The 25,604-nt window shown below is 39.7% G+C and overlaps 1 protein-coding gene across 1 annotated transcript in view; it reads left to right on the top strand.

Annotated features, from left to right (window-relative positions):
* The first annotated feature begins 9 nt into the window (after positions 1 to 9).
* WARS2 (tryptophanyl tRNA synthetase 2, mitochondrial) overlaps positions 10 to 25,604 on the top strand; it is a 46,888-nt gene continuing 21,293 nt past the window's right edge. The window contains exons 1-2 of the mRNA XM_026847177.1: positions 10 to 279; positions 22,210 to 22,467. Of these exons, the coding sequence (XP_026702978.1) occupies positions 10 to 279; positions 22,210 to 22,467 (528 nt within the window). The remainder of the gene's footprint in view (positions 280 to 22,209; positions 22,468 to 25,604) is intronic.

Below are 25,604 nucleotides of genomic sequence, written 5' to 3'. Positions count from 1 at the left end.
GCTCCGCGCATGCGTACTGGGGCGGCTGGTGGGCGCAGCGCGGGACCGGGCGACGTGAGCTCCTGCCGCCCCTCGGGCCGCCGTTCTCTCGGCCTCGTCCTGTCCGCTTCCCCGCTGGGTGTTCCCTGCCGCCCCTCGGCCGTAGCGGCTTTTCCTCCGCGGGGCACACGGGGTTTAGGGGCGCGAGAGCGAGGCCTGAGACAGCAAGCGAGGTGTGGGGACCCAGCGGCTGCTCCCGCCGCGGCTGGTGGGTGGCCTGGTGGTCCTGCAAGCGCTGAGGTACCACTGGACCTTATTCACCGTTGAACTTTACTTTTTCCCTAGAGCATTAACTTCCGATTTTAAACGTACCGACCGGATACAAGCTCCAGCCTTCTCTAGCAGGGGAAAAAAAAAAAAAAAAAGCGCGCAAGAGTGTCTGAACGTTAGTTAGAGGATACATGTCTACCCTCAGCCTCCGACTTACACAGTTCGGGTGGGGTGTAGTAGTGGTTAAATTTGCTTCATGCATTTGGGATTTTCACTGTAACTATAAGGAACAGGAACTTGCCTTCCCCATCGCCCCTTCCTCCCCTGTTCTATTATAAAATTGAAATAAGGGAGTAATTGATTTGCACTGATCGTATCTGGCAATCAGCCAAGTCAGGTAGGAATATATTAAGCGAGTTTGTAGGCAACCTTCTTCATAAAAGTTTTCTGTCTGTAAATGATCCACCTTACCAATCTAAATTTTTATGTAGTTTGTAGTCTTGTTTTTGAAATGAGTGGAAAAATTACTTATTAAAACAATCTGATTACATCAATACTAATGTTGCATCATTTTAGTGAACGTTTGTTTCCCTTAGCTGGACAATTGTTTTTTTTCATTAAAATCATGCTAACGTTCATATATCATCCAAATCCTGAATGGTACGCTGTTTCTATAATGGCACACTTTATCCAGAATGGGTGTCAGGGTGGGTGTGTCTCATGTCGCTTGTGAGGAGAAATAGGGTAAGTAGAAAATCAGAGATGGCTTTCAGTTTCTTGGTGTTATCCATGCTATCTGGGACCTTGCAGCAACTGAATTCTGTTAGCCCCAACCACAGGGCTGTTATTCTGAGAATTTCAAGCTAAAACATACACTAAAACACAAAATGTTGGTGTATGTAGTGGTGAGTCTGGGTAAACTACAAGTTGCAGGAAAGTTTGAGTTATTTCAGAGCTAGGATTTTTAAGGTTAGACTGAGGAAATTCAGGCACATTTCAGCTACTTATCAAGACAGCTAATAGCGTGCAAATGACCTTGATTCTGCCTTTTCCACTGAGGAGGTAGAGTGAGAGGGAAAGAGGGAGAACCAGTTATCCTATATGAAACTTTCATAACTGATATTTTACTTAGTAACTATGCTTATGTGTTACTCTGAGGCAGACGTAAGGTTTCCACCTGTATTTTTTGTTTCTGTATTCATTTGTGCATGATTACTTTAAAATTTAACCATATAGAAGACTTAAGGAGTCTACTTAATAAGTTTGTTGGATGTTTCCATTCCTTTAGGTGCTTTGCTTTCGTTTTACTTATGTGTATCTAAATCTTCCTAGGTTTTTAACACTTAAAATTTGAACAGTAACACTGTCCCTGTAATACATTTGCCAAAGCAAACAACATGCAGATCTTGCACTCAAACCACACTTTATTTTTAGAATAAAACCAGCAAAGTTCCTTAAAAAATATTGAAAGAGTTTATATATGCTTATCTTTCCAGATATTCACGGTGGCTCTTTGGGATCTGTTCAGTTTCCTGGTGGTACCCACCCCTGCCTTCATTCCTCTAGCAAAGGATTCTGGTTTATCTTGCATAATAGAGAAATCTGCTTTGAGTGAACTTCATCTTAATGTTTGCTCTGATATGAACTCCTTTGTCACTTCTGAGTCTACCCTCAGATCAAGATTAATTATCAAGTGCTTTGTCACCTGGTTACTGTTACCTCCTGTCCTTTAGATGTGATAGGGCTGAGAATGTACTTCCTTCTTTAAATTTTAACTTTTTAACTTAAAAAACAAGAGCCCAGAGGTAGTGTTGGTTATATAGCTTCATACCGTCCACCCCTGAATAACAGTAGTAGTTTGTTTCTCTGATTTTTAAATTTGCAAGTCAAATATGCTGTGGCCTTTTGTCATTTTCCTCTCTTGCTTTAAGTGCCCTCTTAGGTCTAGCTGGAAAGAAATGCTCTAGAATTGAAGTGGTACTTCAGTGCTTCTTTAAAAGAATTAAAGAAAAAGACTGGCTTCCTAATTTATGCTGTTCCTGTTGCCAGACTGGCCTTCAGAGTAATTTGACTATTATGGCAGACAGCTTGGAACAGATCATGTATTTGCTGTGTGCTAATGAATGTTCAAATTTCAAGTTAGAAATGTCTTCAAGCTCGAGCAGTACATATCTACTGGCACCCTTACAGTTTTGATGTTTAAGTGTTTGATAATGGGGTCACAGTTATTAGAAGATGCAATTTCTGTGATTGCAGCTTTGTTTCACTGTAGTACACATGTAGTTCATCATTATACTTGGTTTATCATGCTGTGGAAAAGTTCCTCTATACTTTTTGTTGTACATATTTCTAGTAAATGACTAGAACATGCAGGCATAATATGTGTGGTTAAGAAGAAAGTAACGTTTTACTGGAGAGATTGATTATATTTTGGATATCTTGACTTTTAAGAGCTTATTTTCAGATTCATTGATTTACTTTTTTTCAGTGGTGTCTTAAGTCAGGGTTATAGAAAATCATTTAATCAAGTCTATTTCTTTGATAAGACACTCTTAAAAATGGTGACTAACATGTGCTCCAGGGAATTACTAATAAAATTCTGAGAAATCCAAGTAGGCATAACCTGTCAGGAGGAAAACTTAATCTGATTGAGTCAGTCAGCTGTTGGTGTATGACCTGATAAAATATGAATTAGGTTTAGTCCTGTCAGAAGTTGTTGCTATCAATGTAGGTGTTCAGTTACATCTTAAATCTTACTAATCAGGCCTCACATTGTGTCAGTCAATGAGTTTCATGGGTTAGCTGCTACATGAGTATCTTCAGCTGATTTCTCTGAAGTCTCACTGTTACAAAGACAAATCATTTGAGATCAGAAGTGGCCAGTGGTCGAATCCCAGCATGTGTAGGCTTTCTTTTCTCCAATTCAGACCTTCATTCCTAACTGTAACAGCTGCTGATTAAAAAAAAATCTAGGTGAATGAAGTAAAGATAGGGACTGTTTGTACTTAGGTGGTTAGGGAAGAAAATCTTATCTATCAGCAGTGATACTGAGGGAGTATTCACCATGGTAAGGCCAGTGATTAACTGTGGAGCATTTCTGTTACGATGTGAACTCAAACTCTTGGACAGGGTATCACTTTTTCTCCTTTATACCCAATAATGGACTTCTAATTTGTTCAGAGATGAGCCCAGTCAGCATTGCACATACTTCCTTGAGACTGATCCACATAGCTTCTGCGACATAGTATGCTTGAGACAGAATCACAGATTCATCTCGGTTGGAAAAGACCTTGAAGATCATCCAGTCCAACCATTAACCTCACACTGACCGTTCTCAACTACACCAGATCCCTCAAGCGCTGGGTCAACCCGACTCTTCAACCCCTCCAGGGATGGGGACTCCCCCCCTGCCCTGGGCAGCCCATTCCAACACCCAACAACCCCTTCTAGAAAGAAATACCCCCTGATAGCCAGTCTAAACCTTCCCTGGCACAAGTTGAGGCCATTGCCTCTTGTCCTATCGCTTACTACTTGGTTAAAGAGACTCATCTCCAGCTCTCTGCACCCTCCTTTCAGGCAGTTGTAGAGGGCTATGAGGTCTCCCCTCAGCCTTCTCTTCTCCAGACTAAACCCCCCCAGTTCCCTCAGCTGCTCCTCATAAGACATGTGCTCCAGAAGGTAGTTTACTACCTTCCCTGTTACCCCAGTGAAGTAGAAAAATGATGACATCTTGCTTTTGATTATAGTCTCATGCATCACTAGATGGCTTTCCAGGCTCCCAGCCAGAGAGCTATGTTTATATGTTCTTTGCCTCCAAGAAATCAGGAGTCTTTGGCACCATTTTTCTTTTCTAGTAGTAAAGTAGTTATTGCTATTACAGTTATTGTAAGAATACTCTTAATACCTATGTTGATTTTCTTCCTGAGAACATCTTTTAAGGGAAACAGAAACCTCTCATTTTGCTGCCTTTTTTTCCTACCCTGGTCTTCCCTCTTTGATAGATAACCCTTCCCTGGACTTCACACATGGTCTGTTACAGTGACTGTACTGTTGCTAAGCTGTACATTTTGATGTCCTACAATCTTCATCTCTTGCCAACTTTCACATGGATGATGCATCAGGAAGTAGATTCTCTTTTAACCTGATGTGATACAGAGCTGCATCATCCAGCCACAAGGGTTGGTATTTTTTAACACAAAATACTTTCCTTTCCTCTGGTGCTAGAATTTCGTCCTTGGTTTTTTGGCGTTCAAAGTTGGATTTGTTGTAATGAAACTCAGGACAGTGACTCTAGCAGACAGTGTTCAGGTCATACAAAGGGAAGATTGATTTGAGTCCCACAGTCCCAAGGATGCTGCTTCTACCTCTCCATGAGTGCTGCACAGACAACATCTCTGGTGTTTATAGTCAGGACCACTGTACTTACAAGACCTTCAAATCCAGGGAATCTTAGCCAACATATCTATAATTTTAGCAGCTCATTTAAGAATGTTCCTGTTTCTTTACCTGAGTTAATAGCTGAAAAAATGCCACAGGGTAGATCCCTGTAGGTAGTTTCTCTAGCTTGCTTTACAGTTTGTGACCAAAGGTGTTGCCAAAATCAAGACACGTTTACTGCCTCGTCCTCTACTGTGACAGCCTAATGGGTCTCAAGACCAAAGCTAAACTACTCTGGCATACTTTGCTCTTAACAAATCCATGATCGCTGTTGTTTTCCTCTAGTTATCTTCTAGGGAATTGCAAAAGATGTTTTTTGTTCAGTGAGAATTGATGCGAAGCAGACAACCTCCCAGACTGCTCTTCTTTCCCTTTATTTTTGGAGACAGGAATGACATTTGTCCTTTTTTGGTCTTGATACTTTGCTAGGCCTCTGTGAACCTCAATGATTCTGGCCAGTATTCTCAGTACTTTAAGAAGAGAGCTTCAGACTGGTTGGCTCTGATGAAATTTGATTCATTTTTTGAGGAAGTATTGTTCTTTCTGTATTCAGGCCACCTGATCACTCCATTGTTACTGTGCTAGTCATGTTAATGACTGGTCATGTTTCATATTTTTTAATGAAAACAGCTGTGAAAAAGGCCGTTAGATAAAAATTGAAGGGTTGTTTTGAAGGAGACCACTAAAATGCTTTTTCCCAGATTGCAAATTTAATCTTGAAAATTTTTTGCTATAGTTACCATATGAGTTCTGGAGAAAGGAAATAACTGGAATTACCAGGCCCTAATCTTTAAGGATTTCAAATATTATAGTTCAGACTGTAGTGGGAGAGAGAGTTCAATTTTTAGTATCATTTAGATGTGTTATGAATTAAATGCAAACAATTTAAAAGCATCCATGTTCCCATTTTGAATTTGTTGCTGTCACAGAGAGGTCACTTTGTTAACCATTAATGAAATGGGCCCCCAGATCTATGTAACAAGCTACGCGCATACACAGGTTATTGCAGCAGGTCGTCTTCAGAATGTCTGTCCAGGCAGTAACATACTGAGATGGATGGTTGAGCAGACAGTTTAAGTGCCTGCCTTGGATTTATGATCGTGACAGTCCCCAGTGTCGTATTTCTTTTTTTTAGAGAGCATGAATGTTGGAGGTGGCAAAGTGCTTTTGACTGAGGAAAAAAAGCTGGAAATGCAAATACCTGTTAGACAACAAAGACACATGGTGTTCCCCGACGTCCAGTATGGGGTTGTTCAGTATGTTGTAATCCACAGGACCTTTAGGAAAGATCTAAGTAACTTGAGAAATGCTTTCCAAATACAGGTAGCCTGTATGTGGATTCATGTGTAAAAATTGGTACCTTTTTTTTTTTTTCCTATTTTCCTGAATTTCAGCTTTTTTTGACTGCAGTTGTTGGGCACAGATATTAAAAGTTATTTAGTTACCCAACTCCTGAAATCAGCTGGATTTAGCAACATGTTCCAGCTTTTGGATTAAACCCCTAGTGTCTACTATCCAGGTTGGAATGGAGGTCTTTACTAATCAGTCATTTGGTTTTATTTTAATCACTATATAATTTATGTTTAATCCTCTAGGGAGATTGTTTTACCTTTCAGATAAAGCATTAGAAGTGTTCTCTATGCCAGAATGAAACCATTAGCTTGTGCATCATTTTCAGAACTGAGAGGAAGTTAGTATGCAGTGAGAATATACGTTTTTTGGTCTTAACTAGGTTTGAGAGAACTGAGGTTTGCATAGAGATTTATTAGACCTTCCCATCATAGAGAGGCTTCTCCTAATCTGCCTTGCTTAATGCCTTGTCTCTAGTGGATTTTTGCCACTGTTGTAGCTGCACAGGAGAGAGCTCCCATTGTAGACAGAAATGAAGGATCTTGGAGGCGTGAACGGGTCCTATTCATTTCCATAATGGAGTTCTAACAATAAAGTCTGGCAAACATAGATTGTTTTAGCAGGAAACAGCCCTTTATTCTGGCATCTTGGCAGGACTTGGGTAGAGTCCCACCATTCTTTCCCCACTCTGGCCCTTGCTTTCAGTCTCTTGGCTCAGGCTGTCTTTTCTCTTGAGAGACTTCTGTTTTTATTAACTTGGGTTTGTACAGTGAGTTTAATGGAAGATGCTACTCTGGCAGTCCTGGATGTTGAAGTTTTGTGTAAATTTCTCTGGTGCATATGTACAATTCACAATATGTTTGTGAACTGTACAGTCTGTAGTGGATCACCTCCGTCTCTAGACCACAGACTGGGGGTCTTGTTTTAATGCCATTTCATTGGCAGATAGAATTTCCATTTACTAATACAGCAAGTGCTATTCTAGACATTCAACAATTACTTTTTCCATGACACAAGTTGTGGTTTATGCTGGGACTCTAGGGTTAGATTAACAAACATTTTGTGGAGTTGACTCAAATTACAGTAGGATCAGAAATTGAAGAAAACCCCTAAACATTAAGTCACCTTAGATCATACATTTTTTGAGCTCTGCTGAGTTTGTAAGTAGTGAACTGTAATTATTTTCCTTTCGGTTATTTGAGCCCTTGACTGTAACAATACCATTCTTGGAGTCCCCAACTCAGACAAATCATGTAGCAGATTTTATAATTTTCCATTGTATCAGGCACATCTGTGTATCCACTGGACAGGATTAAATACATTTTTGCCCTCAGAGATGTCCACCTTGAGAGTGTGCTAAAGTTCTCACCTCAAAGGAAATTAAATACATACATATTTCATGTTGCCTGGCCAACTGTAAATATGTCCCTCTGAAGGGAGTGACGGCACCTTTGGCTGTTCTGACATGGCTTAATGCTTGATGAACATGCGAAGTGCTGACATTGCTTTAACTCTGCAAATATCTCAAATGTGGATATCTTTCAGGAAAAAAACCCAAATGTGGGTGTATATATGTATACACACACACACACACACACAAATACACGGTAAAGTACATATACTTGCTTTTTCATTTCCCTCATTCTTGTGCTGAAATGTGATGATTGCTACCACAAATGAAATGTCTGCTTTTACTTTTACCTTCAAGTTTTTTGAATTATGCTGGGGCTTGCTTCTTCTTCTTGGACCTGGCAGAAGTAACAGAAAGGTGAAGTATACCTGATTGCTTCAATGATGTCTGCACGATATCTGAATGAAGAATGAGTGTTGTGTGGAGGAAGCACTAATGGTTTCCTCGGTTTTCTTGGTGTTGCACATAGGTCATGTTATAAACTACTACCAGGATGCTGATGTTATCTTCATAACCAGGTTTACTGCTATGCTTCAGTTGTAGTTTGATGGCACTTTTGTAATTGTACAGACTAGGAACTTTTTTTGGTTTAGATTATTTACAGGTAAGGGATTTGGAGTCTTATAGTATACATTAGAAGGTGAATTAAGTGCTTGTTGTTGGTATTTCAAAGTGAGGTAGACCCATCTAGTTCATCTACTTAGGTGGGTGTAAGTATTTATGTTCCTGTGCAGAAATATTCCAGGGCTAGAGTGCTAAGTTCCCATTTTTGAGGCTCAGTGCTCCTGTATAACTCTTCAAATTCCCTGAAATATTCAGAAGCTAAAGTGAGATGAAACTGTATACATACTTCCACTCTGACAGATGGAGTATATGTGGTTTTGAATCCCATCACTGTGGTTTCTGGTCACAGTCAGTCACAATGAAATATTATACCTTGGTCTTCATAGTGTCCTACTCACAATCTGGAAACTGAACTATTAATCTCATTTGGAAGGTTGTTGGCCAGCATTCAAAAGAAACGAATTGCTAGCATCTTCAGAGCTTCCTAGGCTCACCATCATCTTTTTTCCATTTGCTAGGTGGGTAGTATTAATTCTGGAATCTGCCATGTTAGCTGTGCCTTGGGAAATATATAGCAACATTTCCATGTTAATAAAATACTTCAGACTTCCTGATGATCTCACCAAAGATTCACATAGCAACTATTCCTGTCACTTGCTTTCACACTTGTAGATACTCCAATATCCTTGTCCTTTGGCAGCCAGATTGCTAAATGGCCTGCTTTGAGCTTATCCAACAGAAGGAACAGTTCTTTTCAGGGATTCTGCCTTAATCCTAGGTCTTATGGGCATTTGCTTTTCTGCTTACCAATATTGCTTTTTACATTAACAATAGCAGAGAAATATGGGGACATACAAACTTCTGGTGACAGAACCACATTATGCTATCCTTCCTAAATAGAATCTTTTTATAGCCACATCAAAGTTTCTTTCAAAGGTGGTCTTTGACTTCAGCCTGAATTGGGTTATCCATTTGCAAATATTTTTCTTGAAATCACATACTTGCCGAGATGTGGAAAGGCTTTACTTAATAGGCATCCATAGGGTGCTTTCCGTTTGTATGGAAGAACAAAACAGTTTCAAACATTTCAAAGCCTCTTTGTTGCTTATCTAGAGGGAGTAAGGGGTCCAGCCCTCTGAATTCCTGACCAAATCTTATTTTGCATCTCTGCTGGCAACAAATTAGCCCATGTAATTGCTGCCACCAAGAATGAGTACTCATTCTGCTCTTCATATGCTTCCACTGGGGTTTTTTGTTGTGGTTTTCTGTTTGGTTGTTTTTTTTTTCCTGGAAGGTATCCACATTTGAGATCTTTGCGGAGTTAAAGCAATGTCAGTACTTCACATGTTCATCAAGCATCAAGCCAGGTCAGAACAGCTAGTGTTGTCACTCCCTTCAGAGGGACATTTTTACAGTTGACCAGGCAACTCTGTTTGTAAGTCTCTAGTAGAATACTTGCCAGTACTCAAGGAAAACTGGAGTATTACACATCTCTGGGATACCTGCAGTACGAACAGTCGGCTTTTTTTACACTGATGTACTCCAAAGGGTGCATCCAAATGGAGAGTTAGTGATTTGCCTGGTTTCCTCTGTGTCAGTTTGGGCAATCCAGATAAATTAGCAAGGCAGACCTCATATTTATAACAAAGTAGTGAGGGCCACACATGAACTAGGGAACTTTTCATTTGATGTTTCTGGGCTCAAGGTGTGTAATGAGCAGGACCGTGACTACAGTTTGCTGTGATTTGGGTGGTGTGTGCCGTGGCCATTCTAGTCTCACAGGTACCGTTCTATAAACTTGTACATGCTTTAGGTCTCAAACATGGTAACCCTTAACAGTACTGCTACACATCCTTACCTGTATTGCTTTTGGTTTTATGTTCCTTAGAAGTTAGTGACCAAGGGGCAGACTTTTTTAAGCAACGTTTTATTGTGCAAGTGATTGAAGATGCTGGTGCACGTTAGGTATCAGCCCTACAAGAACTTCCTCTCATATAAGCAAAGAATTTGCTCTGTATTACAGAAAACTTAATCAGTTGCAAATTCAGTCTGTTTGCTCAGTGGACATAAAGACACTACACTCATCCCATCTTCAACTCAGACTTGGATTAAATTCCTTAGGAAGAGAATACAGCTTTTATTGACCGTTTACTTTTTTGGGGTCAGTGCTTGTATCTAAACTAGGGCATCCAGATGAGCTTCTGTGCTCCTGAACACAGGAACATGCCTTGACTACATTCTCTTGGAGGGCAAGACCTGAGCACAAATGAACCTTTCTGTCTTTGTCCCTCTCATTCCTTGTCCATTGTTTATCCTTTCTTGTAAACAGTCCAGACAGGTGATTTCAGGACCAACCTTCACTGATAAAAACAGTTTAAATATAGTCTATGAGTACTGGCTGTCTGCAGAAAAAGTTTTTAAAATCTGTAGAAGTCCCTGATGCAAGTATAATTATTATATCTAAAATAATCTAAACTGATTGAGTTCTCTTCAGCATTGACAAAAAGGAACAGCTGTAGTATTTTCTTTGTGCATGTATGCACCATTAGGGAATTTCTGAGACTTTCACATCCTAAGGCCTCTCAATAGCCATCAGGTGGTTTTAAAACTTCCATTTTCACCTGAGATGAATTTCAAGCAGTGACCACAAGGTGAAAGTTTTTTAACAGCTGTGTTAATTTTGGCCCCAAGTGAAATGAAGCCAACATTTCCTTGCTACAGGAAATTGCCAAATAAAATAATGGAGAGGAAATTAACTACTCTTTGAGGTTCTAGGACAATATTCTGAAGAAATATAGTAATTCCAAACAAAAAATATTTTTTAAAAAACATCCCTCTAGATGTAAGTTGATAGTCTTTGTTTATATCCCATAGGGCAATCTTGGTAGCAAGCAGACTCCTCACTTGAACAAAATATATATAAAAAAAAAATAATAAACTCTCTTTAAGCTAGAGGTCAGAGAAGGAGCAAGAGTGATCAGATGTGTTTAAGATATTTGGATACTACTGTGATCAAAACCAAAAACTCTTTAATTTCTCTGGGAGGGAAGTATTTAGTTATGGGGGCATTCTTTAGCTTTTTGTTTTGCTTTAAGATCGTGATGGTTTTGATACTTAAAATGGTTTCATGTATTAACTTAAAAGATCAACATTTCATATCTGAAATAAGCTATATTTATAATTTAGGAATGTGATCTACTTTTTATGTTTTGACAGTAATGCTTGCAAAATGAGTACTAATTCTTCACTCCTTGCTATCAATTTTATTCTACTGTGAAGCATCATACACTTCTGAATATAAGTATATAGCAACTTACAAGTATTGAGTGTTAACCTGTCTTTCACATCTCTTGACAACACAGAATGGTTTTTCAAAGCATATCAGTGTTTAGCTGCTACCTGTGAAAAGACCTCAATTCTGAAATTGCTAAATGCAGGTAAAAAGACTCGAATCTGGAAATGCCATGGCATGTAGCTTATCTAACTAGAACTCTAATTTCTCTTCCATCCTCTTTGGTCGTCACACTTTGACCTGAATCATCCCAGTATAAGATCATAGGCTTAAAGGACCAGAAGATATGCAATTAGAGGGTGACCAGGTGCTCCCCCCCAATAAGAATTAGTTGCCCCTACATCTTTATCAACACATCTCATATTTTTTCCTTTTTTTTTTTTTTTAATTATAATAAAGAACCTCTCTAAGCACTCGTCTTCTTTAACCAAGTAATAAGTAATAGAACAAGAGGTAATGGCCTCAAATTGCACCAGGGAAGGTTTAGACTAGATATTAGGAAGCATTTCTTTACAGAACAAGTTGTTAGGTGTTGGAATGGGCTGCCCAGGGAGGTGGTGGAGTCCCCATCCCTGGAGGTCTTTAAGAGTAGTCGACTTAGCACTGAGTGATCTGGTGTAGTTGGGAACTGTTAATGTTGGGTTGATGGTTGGACTGGGTGATCTTATAGGTCTTTTCCAACCTAGACAATTCTATGATTCTGAAATATTTTTATTTTTCTCACTGTTGGAAAGTTTTCTTCACATCTAGTCTGAATCTTTCTTAATGCAGCTTAAGCACATTGTTTCTTACCCTATTAACCATAGTCCCAGAAGTCCTATGTAGAGGTTGACATATTTAAGGTACATTTAAGACCTTGTCCCTCTACAGTCTTCTGTCCACTGGACTAAACCTCTGTTCTTTCAGGCTTTCCTCCACAGTCTTGTTTCTGAGGTCTCTCATTGGATTTGACTGTACTTCTGTGGCTTCTTTCTACCACTGTTTCGAAACACAGGATCTAAAATACATCCCAGTACTCCAGCTTGAGGCCATCCTCATCCTGAGTTGGATGAGTAAACTGTTTTGTCTCCAGGATTTTAATCCTATTTATATATTCCTGTGCAACTTGTATTTAATAAAAGTGGTGGTTCTACAGCAGCATGATATTGATTCATACTCACCTTCTCAAAAGTTGCAAACCCCAGATCCTATTCAGCCATTGCTGCCTGGACAGCTGTTATCCTTCCTGTGTTTGTGTATTTGGGTAGTTGAGTATTCCTTTCTGTATGGATCCATGAACTTTTGCCTGGTAAATACCATCCTGTTTTTTCAAACTGTTTCTTTGGTTTGTCAATATCATTTTGAGCCCTTATTATCCTTCCACCTTTGTGTTGTCTGCAGATTTAATGAATACTCTTTATTTCATCATCAAGATTACTAATGAAGATATTAAAATATTAAATAATACTGGACCCAAAAGAAAACCCTGTGAAACTCTATTTGTGACATCTTTCCACAGCCATTGACCAGCCGTCAATAAGTACTGTTTTGATTTTTTTCTGTCCAGTTCCACCCACAGTGTAAATTATGTTCTAGGTGCTATTTCTCTAGCTTGTGGGAAACAGAGATAATATCAGAACTTAATGAAAATCAAGATATAACCTTTAGTACTTCTCTATTCTAGTATCTTTGGTACTATAGAAGGTTATTAGAGTGATCTGGCATCACTAGTTCTTAAGAAATTCTGCTGTCTGCTCTTTATAGATTTAATTTATTCTCAAGTTCTTTATTTGTTCCTGTGTTTTTCCAGGAACTGAAGTTGAGCTGACTGATACAGAGTTAATTACACTTAGGTGAGGTCCGGGAGTGGAGCATGAGGTTCTCTGCTCGCTCCTTGGCCTGCTGCTGCTGTGTCAGTGTGCTTTCTGCTGGCCCACGGGGGTACAACTGGATCAGGAAGAAGGCAGACCTGGTGGGTGCTGCAGGGAACTGTTTCCAGAAGGCATCTGTGCCCTCAGATTTTAATTGTTTGGTTGCTGCTGGTTCAGCCACATTGTTCAGTGAACAGTAAACTAGTTTTTCTATGGATTTGTGTCTTAGGAGTGTTGTCCATAGCGTAATAAGCCTGTGTCTCTGCTCCCTCTCCTTTTCCCTTGTCCCACCTTCTCCAGGCAATGCCTACAGTACTGTAACTATCACATTTTCAGCTTCAAGCACTGTGTGTATCATCTGATGGATTTGGAAGCAGCATGTACTGAACTGGCCTGACCCTCATGCCTTGCCTGGCTGCCCAGAATGTTCCTGTTGATAGTCTAGTCCAGCACACTTATCTCCCACTGTGGCCTCCTGTCAGTGAGGCACTAATTTGGTTTATCTCTTAAAACTACCACACAAGTAAGGTGTTAAGAGCATAGTGTTACTAAGTCCTTTACCCTTTCACTGAGCCTGAGTGGAATGGGCTGGTAAGGCTCTAGTTAAGGTCTGTGGTTAAGTAGTTTGATTGGAGAAGCTTTATTGTCTTAGCTTAAAAAAAGAGAAGTAAATGGTTTGAGAATTGTTAAAGCTGATAGACCGCTGCCTGTCTTGGATCATCTGAGACCATTAATTGCAGTTTTGTGTATGTTGTTGAAAACAGGAGGTGCAGAAGTAGTGAATGTGTCAGCGTACATTGGACCTGCTCTATAACTGTGCCTCTTTGGGGTATGCCTCAGCTTTGAACAGGAGCTATTACATGCTGTCCTTCCAACTGATGGGGAGAACTGCAGGAAGCACAGCACCAAAAAAAAAAAAAAGAAAGAAAAAGAATATCGGGCTGTGTCCTCGCTAAAAAAGACTTCATGGTTTGAAGTAAGATTGGTGACTGCCATTGGCTGCATGCAGACCCGGTGCTTGGTTCCTGCACAGTCCCTTCCCGCTCTGCCAGATGTTATCACCACGTCTTGTCCTAGGACTTCTGCGGAGTATTTGAGCTAGCTCTTCTGTTTTGCAGACTGCTGACTGCTTAAAAGTCCCCTAGCCAGAGTTTGTATAACCTGTTTCACTAGGCCTGGGAGGGAAGGGACCATGGTTGCCTTGGGTCCAGAGGTTGCATGGCGGTGTGAACTGTGGCAACCTGCTGTAGATAATCCTTGCATCTGTCAGTACAGCTGTCACTAGCATACTGAGTGGCACGTGGAGCTCATAAAGGCAAATGAGAAAATACATTTGCGGGACATAGCGTACCACATTAAAGGATCCATTTGCTTAGTCATCTTTACAAGGCAGCATGAGAGGGCAGCCTAACCCACATGCAGTTAGACTGTATTCTTTTGCTAGGCCTGGAGGGCAGAGTTAAATTTATAGGGTGGGGTTAGTATGTGCTGTAAATGTTCCTTCTTTAAATGTGTTTCTCATTTTAAATATAAATATTAAAATCTTACTTAATTTTAACTATAAATACATTTGACATTTAAGAAAGGGGTACAAGGCACTGCCTTTTAAATCTCTATTTAGTTCAGTTTCTGGGCAAAGAGTTAATCCTTTCTCAGAAGCTGTTTATCTGAAAACTTGCTCTGGTCTAAATATGTTTCTTTCTAATTTAATGTTAGATCTTTAATCCCTAATTTTAAGAATTAAGCATGATGAAATAGCATTTGTACCAGAGTTTGATGTATTGAATCACTAGATCAAGATAAACATGTTTTAAAGATTTCTACAGCAAGTTTATGGAGAAGTAATTGCTTTAAAAGCAATTGATGAACCGAAGTCTGTAGTACATAGACTGCTTCTAAGTTTCCCATTTCCTTCAAATTTTTTCTATCTCTAATAACATTAACACTTAAATTGTCCCAGTTAGGCTTTAAAATTTATGCTTTCTCTAGTAAAATCTGACTCGTCTGGTTTCCCTTCATTTTGCTGTTTAATAGCTGTCTGAAGACAGGTTTTGCTAAGCCAATATTAACAGACGATTGTATCATTTTAGCAATGAGATCTTTGAAGTTGCAAAATATTAATGAGGGAAATAAAAAAAATTGTAGACAGATGCAAAAGGTGCAGTAGTTGGAGACTTTTGTCAGCCAAAGAATTTCTTTTGTCTCTGAGGCTGAGGCAAGTTTTTGTGTTTGGGTTGGTTTTTTTTTTTAAATTCTGATCCCTGTTGGGAAGATCTTCATGTTTGCAATTTCAAATTTACCAGTTTGTGTGTTTTTACTTGTGTCTGTATTTGCCTAATGCTGCTCTTTCTTCCCTTTGACTTTCACATTTTCATTTCCTCTGGCAAATTCAAACTTTAGTTTGGGACAACTGGGGTGAAATGAACCACCATGGATAAAATTATTACAAGAAGAGCAAAGTCTGTGAATGATCCTTTGCTGTTTCCTGAGTCATTCCAGTCTCATTAATCAGTGCTGGTGCTGTGGAGGCTGTGTGGTGTGTTATGTCGCCAGCACAGCAGCTTCTCAGTCCCTTTCCCCCACCCCCTGCATGCCTACACAGTGGGGAAAACTAGAGAGGGAAGCCATCAATCTTTCCTGTCGTAGATGTCAACAGTGATTCTCCTGTCGATTTCCTGCTTTCTCTGTTGTGCCCACCACCTGTGTTTAGAATTAGCTCTGATGCTGTGGATCTCACTTGGCTCTTCACCTGTTCTGCCCTGACTAAATAGCTGTTAAAATAAAGCCGAGCAGCTAAATGCTATAGCATGTGAATAGTGACCACCACTGTGGGTTGTAGGGTGATTTCTGTTGCAGCTGCTATTGTAATACTGTCATAATTTTCTGTAACACTGTGTGTTTTGGTCTGAAATATCTTGTGTTTCAGCTTAAAGGTGATGTTGTGAGCAAGTCTTCTATTAAATTTAAAACAAAGATGAAAATACTTATTAGATACATTACGGATAGAGGCATAAGCCTATCTCCCATCAGTTAACTTGCTGGGATAGATTTATGAATGAAGTTCAAATAAATTAGTCTGAAGCTTTGTCCTTACCTTCAGTTACTCAAAGGATACCGTTAGTATTGGTATTTGATTTCTTTTTCTCTGTATCTGGCTATTGGGAGTCTTGAAAATGTAACAGTCTCTCCCATCACTGGAAAGGTTGAGAAGCTGAGATATACTTGCTCTCTACTTCTAGGGCAGGAATTGTGTCATCAGTTTATGGTCTGTTGTGTTAAATTATAGGCCTAAACTGGACTCTTAACTAGCCAAATCTTTATGTATACTTTTATGTAATTGTACAAATGTTTTCCTATACCAAATTAAAAGGAGAAAGCAATCCTGAGAATTGTCTGTCGATTGGCAGCTTTCTCCTACCTCCTTGAATGGGTGATAGCTTTTTCTGTTTTTAAAACCCACAGAGATGAACATGTAGGCATAAGGTTTCCTTATGATTGTAGCTTGTCTGCTGTCATTTCAAGTGTATGATGGCAATATTTATGTGGAGTTACAAAGAAGAGAGGCTCCGAAAACTTAAGTCTTCTGAATGCTTTCACTTGATTTTATTTATGTAACTCCTTTGTGGAGGAACTGCATTATGACTGATTTTACTGAATACTTGAGAAGCCGTTTTCTGTTGATGGTGCCAGGCAAATAGATGTATTTGACAGGTAAATACTTACATTCAACCCTCACAGAATTCATAAAGCTAAACATGAAAGGTATAGTCAGGATACTAAGAACTGGCTAGTAACATGGGATGTTTTGATCTGCGAGGATGTTTTCCTTAATTCCACCAACTTTGGTGTGTTCTCCAGTTCTGGCACATTTGTCTCATGAGCAGGGAATGTGTTTTCAACTGCTGAATTGAGGCCCTGACTATTGTAGCTCTCCTTACTACAACTGTGACATACTGAGAAAAGCTCTGCTTTGGTCCAAGAGGGCAGCATTGGGTTTTGGAAGCTATATTTTCCGGTATACTCTTTTGCATTGAAAATGGACATGGCCATGCTGCAGGGTGTCAAGGCTAGACTTTAGCCATCCTGCTCTGGAACAAGAAGGTAACCCTTATTACTGCTTATCTGAGAGCATTTGGATGTTGACAGTTTTTTAATATAAGAAGCAGCAGTTGTTTATCTCATCATGAAAAAGGAGGTTAGGTAAGAAAACACTTGAATCTTAGTAGGTTTTGGGCTAAGCTTCATTTAGAAATACTGCTGAGAAATGCACTGTGACATTTGGAATTGCCATTGTCTTACTGAGAGAAAGCAAATAACAGACATTAAAATGTATCAGATACTACAGAGTCAGATACTACAAGAGTGAAGATTAACATGCAGCACTACTGGTGTAGGTGCACACACCACACAGAGTTAAACATACGAACAGCAGGCTCACACTGTGCTTACTACAGATGTCTGAATGAGTGAGTGCCTGTGGGCTGGAGCTCCATGTCTTGTGGCTTTCACTCTGCTCCAGTGGGAAGTCTTCACTCCTTTTGTTTTTATCCTTTTCCAGCTCCAGTGCTTTTGAGCACACAGCTCCCATCCCCTGACCTAACAGCTTCATTGAAGTGCATTCCAGCCCCATGATTTCATGGTACCAGGCAGAACTCCCCTGCCACGCTGCTATGCTGCCCGCTGCTTTTCACGGAGTGAACAAACAGGGAACATAAACTCTCTCCAAAGGAGCAATGTTCTCTGTATATTTTTAGTGCTAGAAATCCAAGATTAATTTAAGGGTGTTTTGTGGGGGCTTTTTTTAATATAGACTTCTGCTAACACAATGGAATATTTCATACCACTCTATTTGCTGTAACATCTCATGCTTTATGTTGTTAAATGGAATCAAAGGACTTAAAGATGAAAGACTGCTAGTCAACTGGTCCCTCAGCTGGGAGCTGGTGTGCGTTTGTCCTTTGTATTTCATTTGCTAGTGCTTTACCCAGGTCCAGCCTAGCTTAGTTTTCATTATTGGATTTACTTGTTTCTACAAATTCCATCCTTTAGGTTAAGTAATTGCTGAACTTAGACTCAGTATAATACTGCTACTGTTCATGTCTTGTGTTTAACTTGATATTTATTGCCCATCTATTGAACAAACCTTTTATAAGTAGTTGTTTACCATTTGAATGTGAAAGCACTATTAAAGATGCCATGCTTGATTTCACAGTTATTCTCTTTACTGGATAGACAGAGAACTTAGCTCTCTCTTTTTATGAAACTTTGTCCATTTTATGTTGTGCTTGGGTGTTTTCTTTCCAACATGTAGGGTGTCACCAGATGCTAACTTATGAATTATTACAGTAAACCTATCTTTAATTAGCTCATTGTAACCCTTCAAATACGTGCAGTTAGTAAGAATTTGAATGTACAGTTTCTGGTGAGACACTGATGTCTTATATTGGTGAAAAATGTTCTCAAACTGCCTATTTAAATGTCACTATATTATACTCAAATTAGGGGACATCATAGGGGATGTATTGGCAAAATTTTCATAGTGACATAATCTTCAAACTGAGCATTGATCTAGGAACAGGAAAAGGCAGTAACAAACATGTTGTGGGAAGGATGTGAAGCAGGGACTGTGGCTGCAAGTGACTGGAGTCCATGTGACTTGGAGACTGACAAGGTCTGGAGACAGAACTGTTCTCTACAGGCTCAGCGTGCCAGCTTGTTTTGGATCAAGCTGTTGGCACGTGAGCTGATCTGTGCTGACTGCACAGAGGTTCCCACTTTCTGGTAGGTATAACAGACAGTTACCTCGGGGTAAATCTGGTTTTGCTCTGAAGTAGCACTAGCTTCAGGGTCACAGGGAAAGCAATAACATCAGGAGACGTTTCAGGTGATGCTGTCTTTGACTAGACTGCAGTTGAAAGATGTCCAAGTTTCTGCACCATGGTTTAATGTGGTCATCCTAACATACTTCATTGGATGCACATCCATAGTGGATTTCTAGAACATTATGAAGTTTCTTAGATATTCTAACAGTGCAGGTAGGAAACATATTTTATATAAAGTCACTGGAGTCAAGGCAGTAATAGCTTACTTACCATATGGTATTCTATGAGCCTCCTAACTGTCTTGATATACCATGCAAGAGCAGTTCTGGGAAGCAGGGGGTGGAAACCACAAGTGGAGGAAGAAAAGAATACAGGAATGCAGGAGGGATGAAACTGACAGGAAAATGGAGAGTAGAGCTGTAAGAAGCCTATGTAGAAGAGTTAAACCTGGTTAAACAGGCATATAAAGGGGCACTGTAAAGCAGGTAGCACTGTGGGGAGAAATAATTGTGCGAAGGAGCATCAGGATTTGAGCTGAGTCAAGTGAGACAGGAAGATGAGAAGAGGAAATATGCTCTCACAAACAACCAGAAGTTCTGGAATCCCTGTTAGGGGCAGAACACCATCTTAGTGATCATCTGTTTATGGATTTAGGGGCAAGTTTTCTTTGTGAGTTCTTATTCTCTTGGTGAAGAACAGAAACATAGGAAGGAAAATACAAATGTTATGCCTGTAAAGTACCTTTTGAATTGCATAACAACTGTTCTATGCCCTTAGTACAGTTCTGAAGCCTTGTGAATCCCAATTTCCCTGAGTTTCAATGAGTTTCTTTAAGACTTCATTTAATTTATGTATGTTGGGATGCTGTATGCCTCCTTTTCTAGGTGAGCATCTGGTTCTTCTCAGTGTTAATAAGAAGATGGCTGCAGTCCTCTGTCCAGGTAGTAGCTTGGTAGGAGGTGGGAAGGTTCTGCAAGTGGTGTTAAATGCTCTCATGTAGGTTCTTAGAAAAACAAGAGATCAAATGGCAAACAAGGAATTGAGTATCATAATTCCATTTTTGTGTAATGGAGAAAAGAGACATGGGTGGTCAAGGACTGGAGCACAAGAACTGGAAGTTAGAATTGCTGTTGGAGGAAATGGTGTGCGTTTCATTGCAGTGACTACCTTGCAGCTCCTGTGCTGGAGATTCTCCGAGAGCACTTAGAAACTGACTCAAGAATATACTAGAAGTCAAGAAGATATTTGGGATGGGGTGAGGGGGTTACCACCTGGACTTAAATGTGTTGGTTTAAGCCCTGCTGGGACCAGAGACCACGTTGCTATTGCCCTTCCCCCACCCTCAGCTGGTCGGGCTGGAAGTGAGGCACAAACCCCGGGTTAAAATAAGAAGAAATTTAATACAACAGTGTGATAAATAACAATTTGAACAACAACAGTAGCAATGATAACAACAATAAACAGTAATAACAGTAAAAAGACAAAAGATATACAGAGAAATACCGCAGTGGTTACAGACAGCTTGCTCGCGTGCTTTCTGTGACCAAAACCACAAAGGAAAAAGCTTCCCTTGCTCCCACACTGATGTCAGCATGGTATGAATAACCCACCTGGAGATCCCTTCCCCCTCTCTGCTGGGGAAACTTAACCCTATCCTAGCTCGACCAGGGCAAATGTATAGGCATTTATGTGAGCAGGGAGGAATTATCATGGCTGCTAGCCCAAACCTGCTCCTACCTGTCAGCGCAAACACTTAAAACACTGGATAAGAAAATTGTCTTGATCTAAAAAACAGGCTTTCTTTGAAAGCGAAGAGAATTTTTCAGCATTTTTTGAAGGAAATGGGCCAGGCTTTTTCTGAACTATAGATCATGTTAAAAAAAACCCCAACTATTCCACTTGGAAACACTTTCTCATTAATTTTTCTTGAGTCTGAGTCAAAATGAATTAAGCCCATTTGAAGTCCTTTTTTCAGCAGTTAAAATGATGGTACTTGCTCTTGACTTTTGCTGCCATTTTGTGTGGTTTCATAGTTGTATGACTCCCCCCCCCCTTTGTAAGAGATTCACAGAAATTAAAACGGACTACATCAGTAAATAAATTCTCTCTACTTTGTTATAGATGTTGTTTATAAAATTTAGCAGGAAAAAAAATCGTGTAGCCAGAGGCATAATGAAGTTGATGCTCCTGCCACACAACAGAGTCTGAGGGTTTGTATTGTGCAGCTTTGTGACTGGGACTCCCTGATGAGGTTGGTGGGACGCTCATTTATAAGTCAAGCAGTCTTGCATGCTCTTACAACTTGGCACATAACAAGCATTTTCAAATCAAACATTACTGAGTTACTTCTGAATATGGTGGAATTCTCTGGAAAGGTCGGGGAGGTAATTGATCATATGCTGACAGCTTGGGGCTCTGAGAAAATGGTCAGATGGAGGACTGGGATGCAGGAAAACAAATTTTCCAAGATGGTAACTGTCACTTAGCCAAGCTATACATGTTTTAAACTTTTTAATCTTTGCTCACAACCTCAGCTTCTTAATCATTTTTTGCTGGTTCTCTGTGAACTCTCTTCAGATGTTGACATTTTACAGGTAGTGATGTATCCACAGTATTACAGGTATGATCTTGAGCTATAGCAGTATTTCTTTGTAGAACCCTTTTAGAAACTACTGCTGCCAAGATGGGTAGTTTCAGAACATTGATAATCTCTTTAATTATTCTTTGACCTTTGGGTCAAGGACTAGGTTTCTTTCAGGAACTGCTCAGAATGTTCTTTGCAGCTAGAAAAATAAGTCTCCAGTGTTCATGGGAGTTAAGATGGCAGTCTACTGGGATATTGCATATGTTTACAACAGAAATGCTTGAATTTCTCTACACTGTGATCCTAAGTTTCTATATCGGAGTGGGTAATGTACTAGAGAGACATACAGCTTCCTTGCAAAAAAGGATGAAAGAATGTATCACTTGGTTTCTGAGACCTAGTTTTCACTGATCATGTTTACAGCTATGTTTACATGTGCAGTCTGACAACTTAAAATTATGCTGTCGGTCTCTCTGCAGTAGGATAGTGTAGTGTGACTAATTTACTGCAGTTATGCTTAATCAATCCTGAGGTAATTTATATGTTAATACACTGATGGGGCGACAGTCATAAGTCAATAAATGACTTCAAAATATAAAAGAATCTGTCCAAAAAATGCATGTGTTAATTTTACCAATGCTTTGTAACAGAATACGGTCGTGGATCGGATTTTCTCTGGTATCCAGCCAACTGGAACGCCTCATCTGGGTAACTACCTTGGAGCCATTCAGAACTGGGTGAATCTGCAGGAAGAGTGCAGCTCAGTACTGTACAGCATTATGGACATGCACTCTCTCACCATGCCCAAGGAACCAGCTGTCCTGCACCAGAACATACTGGACACCACTGCTGCCATCCTTGCCTGTGGTATTGACCCAAAGAAGTGTTTCCTCTTCCGCCAGTCGCTGGTTAGTTCTCCTCTTATGTTGTCTCTCATTAAGTGGCTTTCTACCCATAATAATGAATGAGCTGAACTCCTTGATCATCTTTGTGTTGATGGTCCTAGAACATATTAACAGTGTTGGATTTCAAGCTTATCTCTTGCTGCTGTTTTGAAGTGGCTGAAACCATGATTGAGAAGTCCATGTAGGGATAAGTACATTTTCATTTTTCCAAGCAGAGGTAGAGGTTTGTGTGGGATATGATTAAAATACTGAAAAGACCTCTTAGGAGAGCATTTATTTAGCTCTGTAAGTCTCACTTTAGTCACAAAGTTAGCTCATAAATGTGTAAACATAGTCTGTGCAACCATAAAGGCAAGAAAAACATGTTTCTATGGGTTTGTATAATTTCTTACCACTTTATCTGCCAGCTGCACAGTGTCTTAAACAGGTGATTGGCATGGTAAATTTTGTGTTGGTTCCATCATAATCACCAGGCAGTTACCAGTCTTCTCCGGAATTTTTTTTCCCTTCTTTGCTATAACCTCCTTCTCATACGCACCTATTTTTCATGTGATCTGATAATTCATATGTGAAATATTTGCTTCTTTTCTTGACTACCCGAAGGGGTACCTTCCTACTTGGTATGTGTCATCCTAGACTATCACATACTGCGTTTTCCTGGAACACATCTTAGTTTCTTGCCTGATTAACTTTCTGTTGCTGATTCTAAACTGGCAAACTTCTGTAGTTTTCCACAGAAGTAGATGTGTCATAGCTTCTGCTCCTGTGAAGACATCTTTAAATGGATGTCCAACTTGCAACAGAACTGCGAAGGTGATGTGTACAGGGTCTGATTTTTATCAGTGCGTGATGAAACCATGATACTACATTCCTCCTTTGAACATCGTTCTTTACAGGCAGAGTTTCCTGAGGTTGTCAAATGGCAAATAACAGTCATAGCTCCATATCCCCGGTGGATACTGAAATTATGAAGACAGATACACTTCCTGCTTCAGTTTTCCTCTGTATTAAAAAAACAATTAAATAGATTAGCTCAGAATTCTAAGGGAGATATATTTAAATTAATTCATCCTTTGTTCAAATCTATTTATCCTTTTAAATAAGTTGCCAGCTTGGAGGTTTTTTTTGCTCTGCTCTGACTTAACTTTATTCCCATTGAGGCTGACATTAACTGGAATAATCTCAAGGTGAGTTACAAACCAGTGATTCAGTAAAAACCAGTCTGAGTTTTGTTTTTTCTTGTTTTCACGCAAGTGAACAATTCAGTTAGTTACAACACAGGATCAGTGACTAGATACACAGAGAGAACTCTTCAGCCTGGAAGAGGGGTGATTTACAGCTTATCGTTAGGGAGGACTAAAGGTTTTTAAAACTGCAAGCGAAGTGGAGAAAATAAGTAGGGAACAACTGTGTTATCCACTGAAGAACATGAACGGGTATCAAAATAATTCAGCACGAGGAAAACAATGCTGCATTTCACGCAGTCCACAGTTAAGCTGTGGAACATCTTGGCACAGGATACAGTGCATGCTGAGATGTCTATGAATTCAGAAAAGGACTCTGCAAATTAGTCTGAAAAATGCACTGGGGAGTGTTACATACCTGAGGTGGCACCTCTGCAGGAAGTACTGAAACTACAGTAGGGACAATATCTGTGCTTTTCTGGGCTTACATTCTTTACTGTTGGTTGCTGTCAGAGATGGATATTTGATCTGTTCCAGTGTTGCTTTATGTTCTTACGAGTCTAAAAGCTAAGCTACTGCTGTTCCGGGTCTTAATAAAGCCAACACGCACGCTTCCCCTGAAGGCAGCGGATTATCAGTGAGGATCTTCCATTGCAGTCAACCACAGAAACCGTGTTCTGTCTTTCACAGTATAATAATGCAGAGCTTCAGTCTTTGAGTTCCCAAAGAGAAAGTGTCAGACTCAGGAAATGATGGGAGGACAGGACTAGAAGTGATGCTTCTACAGAACCAATATGCTCAACAACCAATGAAACCTTTAGGTAGCTAGACTTGAAAAATATCCAGCTTTATCAGCCAAAAGTTTCCAGCAATGATGATTCTGATTTATGTAATGGTGGTTAGGCTTGCCTCTGTTAGACTACCTTTTATCTTAATTTTTCTGGGTGTCCTTTTATGTCCAGATTGTTCTTCTCTGGTTGTTGTTCTTTTACAATCTGAACCATTAAGTATTTGCTTTCTGTGGGCAGTGTCTGATGTCTTGAACCATATTCTTACTAATACTTATCACATGTATATCAAAACAGCTTTCAGAAGTGGCTGATTCTAGCACATTTTTGAAAACTCATTGTCACGCTGCAAGCAGAAGGACTATTAGAGTTGTTTGGGAATCCAGGCTGTTTCAGTAATGTTTCCGGCTGAAATGGTTTATTGACTTCCCAAAACCAAGCTTATTTGAGCTGTATGTAGTGGTCAGGTATACCCAGAGATGCACTGTGGTCTGTTACAATTGCATTGGTAGGACCAGATGTTCCTCTGGAAGCAATTAAAAGGAATATCTGCGTGTAGCTCTTGATGCGAGGAAAGGAGACAGGAACCTTGCTAATGTGATTATTGTTTTAGTATGATAATGAAACAGTATGTTATGGAATGTCATAATATCAAGATGACTGTTTCTAAAAACAAAGGTGTAAAATAGGTTGCAGCTATTGCTAATCAAGAAAGTTTATTGCTTGATTTTGAATTGCTTAGTTTTCGGAGAAGGAGCTGGCCTCTCCTTTTCAGCCACTGTAGCAGTCTCCAAAGGTGGGTGGTCTAAAAAGCCACAATTTTGTTTACAAACATTTGGCGGAGGTGTAAAGCAAAGTGACCAAAACCAGCTGCATACTGAAATAGGTTGTACTTCCAGAGGTCATCAGGAAAGTATGAAAATCCATCTGCAAATAGAGAACTGGATTAGGCATTTTATTATGGGCAAAGTAGCTTTCTCTTTTCAGTACCAGATCAAACGTAAATGAGAGAGTTCTCCGGAGATTTAACATGCTACAGTTATTGCTGTATTTTGAATTCTATCTTGGCAATTACCAAATTACAACTCACAGAAGCGGTACTGCAGTTACTTCTGATTTACACTCCTGTTTGGTTTGGGTTTTTTTTGAACAAACATTATACAATGAA

The sequence above is a fragment of the Athene cunicularia genome (assembly GCF_003259725.1).
Source record: "Athene cunicularia isolate RWA chromosome 1 unlocalized genomic scaffold, athCun1 chr1_part1, whole genome shotgun sequence".
Classification (NCBI taxonomy): domain Eukaryota; kingdom Metazoa; phylum Chordata; class Aves; order Strigiformes; family Strigidae; genus Athene; species Athene cunicularia.
Note: the sequence above shows the minus strand (reverse complement) of the source record. Positions and strands in the feature narration are given on the sequence as shown.